This window comes from Etheostoma cragini, chromosome 12 (assembly GCF_013103735.1).
Source record: "Etheostoma cragini isolate CJK2018 chromosome 12, CSU_Ecrag_1.0, whole genome shotgun sequence".
NCBI classification, from domain to species: Eukaryota; Metazoa; Chordata; class Actinopteri; order Perciformes; family Percidae; genus Etheostoma; species Etheostoma cragini.
Window position 1 is genome coordinate 11,838,750 of NC_048418.1, and position 11,412 is coordinate 11,850,161.

At 39.8% G+C, this 11,412-nt stretch overlaps 1 protein-coding gene across 1 annotated transcript; it reads right to left on the reverse strand.

Annotated features, from left to right (window-relative positions):
- Positions 1-269: 269 nt before the first annotated feature.
- On the reverse strand, positions 270-3,968 carry ackr4a (atypical chemokine receptor 4a). Its single transcript, XM_034886728.1, has 2 exons — positions 3,889-3,968; positions 270-2,325 (listed from the first exon to the last, which is right to left on the reverse strand). The coding sequence occupies exon 2, from the start codon at positions 2,308-2,310 to the stop codon at positions 1,210-1,212; it is 1,101 nt and encodes a 366-aa protein (XP_034742619.1). The 5' UTR covers positions 2,311-2,325; positions 3,889-3,968; the 3' UTR covers positions 270-1,209.
- Positions 3,969-11,412: the final 7,444 nt, after the last annotated feature.

An 11,412-nucleotide genomic window follows, 5' to 3' on the forward strand; every position in this document is an offset into this window, starting at 1 on the left:
GAACCGGGACAAGTTGTAACAGTTTGAAAGGGCAAGCAAAATTACACTTTCACTTATCTAAACAGGTACAGAGTGTGCTAATAGTGCACATTCCACACGTGAAAGTCTAAATGTTTAAATGTACGCAACCCTCCATCTCTATGCTTCTCGAGTCATCTTGCCGTGCTAAATCAGTGTTAAAGAAAAACATCTGTAATTAGGAAATAAGTTTTGCAACTATCAAGATGAACGACCAGCATTTCTTGTAAATAAAGTTTGAAGTTGTGTTCCAGTGTGTTGTGCAGACTTGGCTGCCGACATAAACTGTGAAGTATGTGTGCAGTAAATGTGTCTCAGATGTTCTGAGGAATTCAGGAAACTAATCTGTGGCTTTCCAACATGAAAGAGAGTTAAATCCCACTGTGCAAACAAGCTGATGTGTGATAGCTTTTAATAAGGGGGAACTGCCTTAAAAAAAAAGAAAGTGTGCAATTAGAAAGTACAGAGTTTTGCAATATTAGAGCTCCAACATCATACTGCCTTACCTCACATCAGTGGTGCAGGCATGTGTAGTGCATCTGGTTTATAGGCTGTGCAGATGTGTAACATCAAGTGGATTAGTAAGTATCAAGTATTTACTTAAGTTGATTATAATTGAAACAACCATTATATCAAAAAAAGTTGCAGTTATGTTTTCCAAAAGAGCAAAGTGTGTAATGAGTATGAAGTTTCAAAATATGTATCTTATTTATGCTTTGTGCTGCATGTGTACTGTACTGTAAGTGTTGCTATTAGCCTAGTGTTGATTGTTTCTTGTGAAATCCTGAAAGGAATGTCTGTTATCTCAAACCTCTGGATAAACAAAAAAAAAGCGTAAGCATTTAAGCTTGTGAGATATCCTCCAAAGAGCATTTTTGACTCTGTAAAAGGTTCTTTGCAAGTCAAATTTCAAAGAGTTGTTTGTCATGCCAACTTTTTATAAAAAAAAAAAAACTTCTTTTGACTTTGAAAGTGAACAAGAATAAAGACATTTTAACAAAACGGGAGCAGAAAAATATGACTAACAACTTTTGTGATGTATTGTGGAGGGAATTATTTGTTAAAACAACGTGGAATTTGTGTCTTGGAATCTTAATGGTTCCACACATGCTTGTACTGGTGCTGTATTTGCTCTTCTTCTATAAGTAATTTAGGTTCCCATGTCTTCCCCCATGACGCTCTAGTGTTCACTCATATTGAAAATGTGTTTGTCTCTTGGGATGCACTGTGGGAGTTAAATGACATCTCCATCTCTTCCCCCACAGGATTTTCCCTTCTCTTTCTTCTCTTCTCACCAATCTTCTTGGCCACTTTCATCATGTTCTGTCTGAAAGACGACCCCACGAAGGCGTAGAGGATCGGGTTCAGGCAGCAGTGAGTGAGGGCCAAGCTCTCTGTCACCTGAGCCGCCTGATCCAACACTTTACTCGTCCCACAGTGGGTCACTAATGCATAGACTGTGTCCATCGCTCGGTAGACCTTCAGCACGTTATAAGGCAGTTGAGTGACCACAAACACCCCCACTACTATTAGGAGGACACGTAAGGCTTTCCACTTCTTGCCTCTGCTCTCCACAGGGAGGCCCTTTAGTGCTCGGCCCACGTTCCAGTAACACATCACCATAACCAGGAATGGAAGCAGGAATCCCAGCAGCACCTCTGCTATCTCCAGAGCAGCTTTTCCCCCTCCAGCCATTGATGGAGGATAGATAGCTAGACAGATGCTCCTGTTAGATGCCCATTTCACTTCCGAGAGTATCAAATCAGGAAGACCAAGGATGAAAGCTGTCGCCCACACAACTAAACACATCTTCCAGCAGTGTCTCCTGGTGAATATCCTCTGCAAGCGCTGACTTTGGTCTTTACCTTGCGCCCTTGCCAGCGCCAAGTATCGATCCAGGCTGATGCAGGCCAACAGCAGCATGCAGCAGGTGAAGTTGACTGTGTAGCAGGCAGACACAATCTTACAGGTGGCCTCGCCCAGCTCCCAGCCCCTCGTCGCATCAGCAGCCCAGAAAGGCAGCGTGAAGAGCAGGAGCAGGTCAGCCACAGCCAGGTGGGTCAGGAAGGCATCCGTCATGGTCTTGAGGCGCTTGTGGTAGGCGTAGACTCCGACAACTAAGCCATTTCCTGCCAGTCCCACCACCAGACACAAAGTATACATGATGGGGAGGAAGAAGGCTGCGAAGGAACGAACGTCACCCTTTTCACACAGGGCCGGGTAGTCATCGTAGCTGAAGTTGAGGCTGATGTTCTCATGGTAGTAGTAGTCATTCTCCTGTGAGACATCCATGCTGATCAGATAAAACTGTAAAGGGAGGGCATTTTGAATTACTTGTCTGTGGCCTTTAAACAGTGATGGGAAGAACTAATTTCTAATCAATTACTGTCCTTAACGTCACAGTTAGTTCATCTTTAGCTTCAGTAATGTAACAAAATCCTGAGTGAAACACTATATAGCATTTGTGAGCAGAATTTAGTAACAATGGATTTAAATAAAATCCTTGAAATTTGATTGGATTGTGATAAAAGCAGGTGTAAGTATAGCTTGATACAGAGCTCTACATCTGACAATATCAATGATATGACACTGATCTGCTAGCTACCCACACTTAGATGTTCACTTAGTTAGTTGGTTACTTTGAACAGAGCCTTTCTAAACAGTATGTCACATGGCTCTGTCCATGTGCTAAAATAAGGATGCTAGAAAAATGGCCGCAAATCATTGTTTATATAATATTTTTGGTTTTAGTGTCCTTTAAACAAAACCATTTCCCATAACCCTAGACCTTCACAGAATAAATGTTACAAGTGCATGGGAGAGTCGGGGTCATGGCAAGTTCAGACATGTCTGTAATAACAGCAGGACAGGAGTAAAAGCTGTGAACGGTTTTTATTGTTTTGTCAACATTGTTGACATCGAAGCATCGTGTCCTGACCCAAACTTTTCCTCTCTTGTTTACCTTCACAGAGATAAATGAATTAATTCTGCCTCGGCAGAGTGATAAGAGCAAAGAGTGGAGGAGGAAATGTTTCACCGAGCGTGAGTATAAACTGTTCAAATTCCCCCGGGGACCCTTCTGCTGGGATGAAGAGTTTTGGAATATCTTTTAGCAGTGGTAAACAGTAACTAAGTACATTTACTCATGTACTGTACTTAGGTAAAATTTTGAGGCACCTGTAATCTACTTAAAGGTCCTATGACATGCTGCTTTTGGAGGATTTTATGTAGGCCTTAGTTGTCCCCTAATACTGAATCTGAAGTCTCTTTTCCCCAAATTCAGCCTTGGTGCAGAATTGTAGCTTTAAATGCTATTGAAGAGGGGGGGTTATTGCTTTGCTGGATAACGTTCATTTTGCAAATTACCCCCTGAACCACTGAAAGTTAAGTTTATTGCTTTGAGCTTTATATTAATAACTGAAGGCGACTCATAAAAAACTCTATCCACTTAGATCCTCAGGACAATGGTGGTGGGGTGTCAAGACAACACTGTTTACAGAGACTTTATCATTAAAATCTACCGGGATAAAAAATATGTAATAAACACTTATTTAAAATATTTAAATATTATATTTTCCAGCAAAATGTAGTTAGCTAGTTGTATCTTTTTATATGAGCAACAAAATATCAAATATAAAGTACTTTACACAGCACAGTATAACCCATTCTAAAAATAAAAGAGACTCACTACATGTTGGACAACTATCATTTGTTTCAATTTAAATCTACTGGGAAAACTTAGCAAGTTCCCTAAAATATGATTCTATCAAAGCTAAAAATAACAATGGTAAATGTCACCATACTGGATAGGATTTGTAACATGTCTGTAATGTGAATACACACAAAAATCACTTCAGAAACCAGTCTTACCGTCACTGCTTTGTTCCCCCTGCCACAGATGGGAATCAGTCTTGCTTCTAGTCCAGCTGAGTCCTGTGCTCATTGTAAACATACTTCTGGGAAGAATGACTCACAGACAGAGAGAGAGAGAGAGAGAGAGAGAAAGAGAGAGAGAGAGAGAGAGATAGGAATAGAGCAAAATGAGGCACTAGACCGAAAGGTCATAGCAAAATCATTTGTCTGAGGTGTTTATAGAGTAAACCATTTTTGTTTTTTGAACATAATTGAACAGGTTTACACTGAGAACAAAGCAGATAAGATTGAGAAATGAGAAAGATAAATATTTCAAAAAAAAGTTCAATCTGCTCGGGTCTTGGGGGCAGCAGCTCCAGCAGGGGAGCCCAAACTTCTTTCCCGAGCCATATTAACCAGCTCCGACTGGGGGGATTCTGAGGCGTTCCCAGGCCAGGTTGGAGATATAATCTCTCCACCTAGTCCTGGGTCTTCCCCAAGGCCTCCTCCCAGCTGGACGTGCCTGGAACACCTGCCTAGGGAGGCGCCCAGGAGGCATCCTCACCAGATGCCCGAACCACCTCAACTGTCTCCTTTCAACACAAAGGAGCAGCGGCTCTACTCCGAGCTCCCCAGGGGTGACTGAGCTCCTCACCCTATCTCTAAGGGAGAACCCGGCCCTCCTCCTGAGGAAACCCATTTTGGCCGCTTGTACCCTGGATCTCGTTCTTTCGGTCATGACGTAGTGTAATGGTTTGATTGAACACAAACACATTAAATAAGATGCAACATGTACATTTGAAGGGGCTATGCTCGACATTCAGAACAATAATATAGCAGCAAACAAACAGGAGAACAAAACAGAACCAATCATTGGGTCTTGACACTCTTTCCTTGAAAACATGAGCAGCCAGGCATCTTCTTCTCGGATCAGGAGACGGTTGAAATGTCGGTGGAGTGAAGGCTACGATGAGCAGGAAAACCTGCAGACACAACAGGACCAGGAGCACCGTTCTGTTCGTGGCTGATGAACCGAAGAGTTTGACACACACAGGTCTTTTTATACACACTGCCAACAAACAAGGAATGCATTGTATGCAGACACAAAGATGGCCAATCCAAATGCAATTGAAATGGTTTGTTTAAGTCCAATTTAATTACCACACTGACTCTGTGTGTGTTTGCGTATTTATCTGCTTCCTTCCCCTGAAGTCCCTCCTTAAAGCAACACTAAAGAACTTTTCCGCTTCCGTCCCCCTACGGATTAGAAGCGGAATTGTCCATTACCATTACTCTTATTAGTTGAACTACAAATCTGCAAACTTTTTTTTTTACTTTTATCCAAAGCAATTTAATATACATGCCTTCAACCTTCATCAGCAATATTCATGCAAGTTATGACAGTTTGTTTTTGTCGTTTATTTTTTTTTTAAATGGTCGAGGGGTGCCAGCCGGGTCTCTCTCCTGACATCTAAGATAGTCGTACTCCAGTTAAAGGTGCATGTTTGTTGTATTTTGTATGTAGGATATAGATCAAACCACACAAGTATGCACATATACAAATTTACACCCTAAACACACTAAACAAACAAAAAGCTATACCCAACAAAACATAACACACAATTCAAGATTCCAAATGTTCATATATTTAACACAAAAATTAAGCAAAAGCCTCTGTCCCACTGAAAAAAAACTGTATTGTACAATAGTACCAGAGTAAATCCACAAAAAAATCCAACGATAAACTCCACTTATGGTTTTCTTATCTTAGTTCGTTTGTGGAGCAAAACCATAGACTGTTTATTATTAACGGTCTATGAGCAAAACAGAATCAGTTTGTCTCAACGCCATTTTTTAGTCCGACTGTACGTACAACTGAGATTAAAGACATTTTATGTAAAGGAAGAATGGCCACACTTAGACTTTAGTCTAATCAGTTCAAGTAGTCAGTCAGTTAGTCCCCAGCTAACAGTTTTTGGTTGCGAGAACGTTCCCTGAAGGTTAGGTTTGGTTGTATTTTGGTTGTATTTTGGTTGTGTGTTGGTTAATTGGAAAGTTTTCTTAACGTTCTGGGAACGTTAGTTTTTGGTTACATCGAACAATCCCAGAACGTCCCCCTAACGTTATCTTAATGTTGCAACCTTTAGAGAACGTTCCCCTAACGTTATCCTAACATTGCAACCTTTAGAGAACGTCCCCCTAACGTTATCCTAATGGTGCAACCTTTAGAGAACGTTCCACTAACGTTATCCTAACGGTGCAACCTTTAGAGAACGTTCCTCTAACGTTATCCTAACGTTGCAACCTTTAGAGAACGTTCCGATAACGTTATCCTAACATTGCAACCTTAAGAGAACGTTCCCCTAACGTTATCCTAACGTTGCAACCTTTAGAGAACTTTCCCCATAACGTTATCTTAATGTTGCAACCTTTAGAGAACGTTCCCCTAACGTTATCCTAACATTGCAACCTTTAGAGAACGTCACCCGAACGTTCTTTTTCACATTCCTCTAACCTTTAAAAAACCTTTAACTGACTGACTGTTGATCGGCAGTCAGTCAGTCCGGGGTCCAGTCAGGGGTTTAGCGGGAGTAATGGGTGGAAGGCAGCTGGCAGAGAGCAGCTGAGAGTTGGAAGTGGCGTGATCCGGAGTTTTCAGGTAGGCTGACAAGTAAGGACCCGTTAGTGATTTAAACGTGTTATGTTAAGAGATTAAAACGAACTCTATTTAACTGCAGCGCGACTGAGCTGTAGCTCCGCCGAACCTGTGTACCGCTCCCCGTCTGGCTCGTTCCCCTCCACCCTGACACATGTCTCTCCCCCACTGTCGCGACCCAGGAAAGAAGAAAGAAATCCGTCTTAAAGGGTGGTTCCGCTGCACTAGAACAGCTTATGCGAACTGGTCATACCTTCCAAGTTGTCACAAAGTATATACACTTTTGTGCTTGAAATTACTGCTCCTAAACTTCACAGAACTGTAAGCAGTCTTGGTTAAACAATATTGCGCAAATCATCTTTTGTATCGATTTACCAGAGCATCCGTAAAGACAAAACTATTACATGTACAGAACTGATTTTAAATGGTTTTAACAAAACTATGTCTTTTACAATGTGACTCTTCTTCTAATTTAGCCTCTGATACGATTTACGGTAAACATTACCTTGCAGGAAACACACACAATCAACAATTGAAAAGTTGGTAAAAACCTTTTATTTTATTCTTTTTTTCCAGTTTTTATTTGATGTGTAAAATTGCTAAGGAACACATACAGTTGAACAATACTAACAATTAGACAATGTAAGCAGAACTGCACCCAGAGTTAAAAAAACAGCTGTAGGGAATTAACTCTAACAAAAATAGCTATAAGCAAAAAACATGTTTTTTTAATATGATGCAGTAACATTGATTAATGTAATATTTCATGGCTTGCTGGCACTTTCATCTCATCACAGGACTAAGGAGAGGTTTTGACCTTTAATGTAGCTGTTGGGAGCCTTATCATATTGGCATTGGACATAAAGACTTTTCATTCACAATGGAACGTTCATGCAATGATTGATTATTGTCACATGGCAAAGCGAAAGAGAAAAGCTTTCTTGAAGAGAAGATGCAGGTTTTCACATGTCACATCACTGTCTTCAGGACTTTAGTCTGGCGTGTCCAATTTCATCCCAGACATAAAAAGGAGAAAAGTCACAGAGTCAAAAAACAAACAAAAAAACATCTCAGTATGTGTCAAATGCAGCAATTACATAACTCGGTGCAAATCAATCAATTAATTAATCTAGTGGTTCATTAAATTAAAAACATTAAGCACATTTACATAGTTTTGTCCCCAGTCGACAATTGAGGGTTCGGGGTATTTGGAATCTGTAAAAAAAAGAATAAAAGTGAGTCTCAAACAGCTCAAAGGCAACACCAACAGCAGCATAGGACACCCTAATATTACAGACTCAGACTACTTATTTATTTGTACTATTCTTTTCCATTAATTTGCATTAAATACCTTTGTGTCTTCGTCATCGGGTTTAATCTGTGACAGACAAACAAATGATAAACTGATATCAGCGCTGCAATCAACACAAAACAAACTCACCGACTGGTATCAGCCTCTTCGGTGATGAGTATCTACTGTTTTTTTTAAATGTACCTTCTGGGAATATTTACTTTTATATTGTAAATTGAAAAGAAAAACCATAAAATCAAGGACATTTGGTTTTACCTTTCCAAGGATTGAACATCCACCCGGCCTCAACCTGCAGCCAAATGCTCGTCTTCTCCTTTCGCTGTGACGTCCACTTACTCCCTCCAACTATAACAAAATCAGCAGAAATTAGACATTCTTTAGTGGTCTACATCTCTAATGTATTTCATTCAAAGTCACTGCTATACATAAGCGCTGTGACTTCAAAATGCCAATACAAACCAAAATATCCTTGTGTTTCACAGCTTGCTTGCAGCAATATGTTTGACATTTAGATTTAAACAGTCCTGCGAGAAAACACAATTTGAATCAAAGACTTTACAGCTCTTGCATGAATCTTCTTACCAGATTAGGGATCTGTTGTTGTTGTTGTTGATCATCTGTCACCAGAGCGGCTGCATCAGTAGAAGTAAAGGATGTGATGAGCAGGAAAACCTGCACACACAACAGGACCAGTAGCACCCTTTTGTACATGGCTGATGAACTGAAGAGTTGGAAACACACAGGTCTTTGTATAGTCACTGCTGATAATCATTTCCATGTGATCATGGGAGGCAGTTAAAAGGGTGTTGCACATGCATTATTCACGCCCTGGAATCTCAGCTCCCTTCTGTTTCATATCCTCTGGAAAATGTCCATGAAAGACACGGGAATTTGGCACAACTAACCCACACCTTGACTTGCCCACCCAATTGGAACTAAATCTTTGTCTTTTGATGCTCAGCCTGAACAACAGGTTTGATGACTGACATAAATCGTCCTATGAGGAAACACTGTTAAAATGCAATATATCCCATTCACACGCACATCCACCTGTACACACTATTAGAAAATACAATTTAACCTTGACTTTGTTTATGTGACTGATATCTCTGCTTCTTTCAATCTTTGCATTAATCCATGGAATTGTCATTTTGTATTTTTCCCCTGCAGTCTTGGACATTTTCATGAAATATCTTGTTCTTTAGCTGCCAAATGCTCAACTATGTCCAACTTGAGTCTGCCTGCTGTTTGCAGACCGGAAACACGACTCCAAAATATCCTACCCACATCTCTCCTGGTTGATCACCGTGTGTCTGTAGGTCATGTTGTTGTATTCTTTTTCATTTTCGCCCATTGTCACATGAAGAGTGGTTCTTTTTTCACCTGAAGAACCTCTTCAATGTCTAATTTACTGTTACAAGGGAAGATTTGACCATAAGGAAAATATATATTTACATATAAGTTAGTGCCATGTTCACTATTTGCATATAAAAAAGGGAACTACTTTTGAAACATCCTTAATAAAACACTAGCAGTGTGGAGAGGAAAAATCAGATTTTGAGTGGACCAAATGTGCATTTAGCAGCGAGCAAAAAAACTGAGTGTCTCTAGTGTTTTTCTGTGACTGCCAGTGCGACTAACATTCCGTGCTCAATACAGGGCACCTCTCAGTGTAAATGAGGGGAATCGTGTCTGTTTATAGAAAAACTTCTTCTGTGTTTGTCAGAGGGACAGTCTTACGCAAAGTCTGTCTTACGCACAGTGACGAGGAGGAGGTCTCGCGGTAGATTGTCCCTAAGTTGGAAGTCTCGCCGGTGTCTGAGCCTGTCTCCAGCTCCTTTGAATCTGCTGTCCGCAAGTTGTCTGGTCCCACTCCAACCATCATTGCTGCTGTCTACCGCCCCCCTTAACCGAATAGTGTGCAGTATAGTATTTGTTTTGCTGTTGTATAGTATTTGTTTTGTTTTGCTGTATAGTATTTGTTATGCTGTTTTTAATATATGAATTCCCTGTGCGGCGTCCTTGAGTGCCAAGAAAGGCGCCTTTAAATAAAATGTAGTATTTTTTTTATTTGTATTATTATTATTATAATGGCAGCTGAAGAGATCATAACCTCCATGTGGACTTTTACGCCAACCACATAACTTTCCAACAAAGCTCACAAAGTAAACTACTTCTGTAAAAAGAAAAAAGACTAACTGGCTCCATCTTGTGGTCACATTATGCAGCACTCGGACTATCAGATCATAAAAAGTAGATTGCCTCTTTAAATGGTAGTATTAGTTTAGTATCCCTAAAGACTAAAGACCTAAGTCATTTTTGTTATAGCTACTACATTTATTTAAATGACATTTAACCTTTATAATCAAATCTTTGTTGTTGAAAACAGCTAAACTATATACATCATGCTACATGTTTGTATTTGTTTTGCAATTAAATATTTTCTTAGTTGGATGAGAAAATTGAATCTATCGATCTTTAACACATTAAATCTACGGCTACAGCCTGTAAAAGGTTAGCTTAGGCTAAAGACTACAGAACTAAAGGAAACCGCTAGCGCTCGGTCCAAAGGTAACAAAATACCTACCACACTCACTAATTAACACATTACATGTTGTTATTTGTCTTTACACTGGAAATACTGAATGTACTCAACTATTTATTGGCTCTGATCAGCCAGCAGAGACTCCATGATGTTACTGCTCTCAGCCAAGAAATAGACAAACATAACCCCATAAAACAGCAAATTGTACACTTACACCTTTTATGGATGAAAGGAGATATAAAGTTTACATTTGTTAGCTTTAGGAGTGCTGGTAGGTGATGCTAGATACTGCAAGTTTATGTGAATAAGCATATTTATATAACTAACTATTTCTTTAATCTGACAATCCCCAAATGTCATAATCTGCATCTTTAATTGATAACTGATTTATAAACTTGTTAAGGATAGAGAAAAGGCAATTATTTCTCAATTTTAAGAGATGAATGCAAAATTTTTGCAAAACATTAGTTGTGCAGATAATAATAGACTGTTGATGTCACGAGAGCGGCTGTATCAGTAGCGCGGGAAGGCTCAGCGCTCTCTTTTGCAACGGCAACAAACAACACACGGCTATATGCCTCAACTCGCCAGCCTTCCTTGGCTCTTACAGGTGTAACACCAAATTCTGTGACCATTGTATTTTGTGACTCTATGGGGCGCTGTTGCCACTGGCACACGGGGTCACATATTTTAACAGCTGTTGTCAGAATATGTGACCCCTTGTGCCTAAAACCAGATGTTGACCAGAGTGATTATTGTTTCTTGTCTATACACATGACAATAAAATAAGTCACCTGTAATGGTTTGGTTGTTGTAACAGATGAATTTTGAAATGTTCACATATATATGAATTTGTTTATGGGGACAATTCACAATGAGTTCACAATCAAATTAGTACTTGGTTATTGATCATTTCCTTCCACAGCTCTTGTAGATTAGGTAACAGCCTCATGCTGCTGACTTAGTTTTATTATTATTTATTTCAGCCGCATCCTCATGATTAAGTCTACTCTGTGATGTTTATTAGGA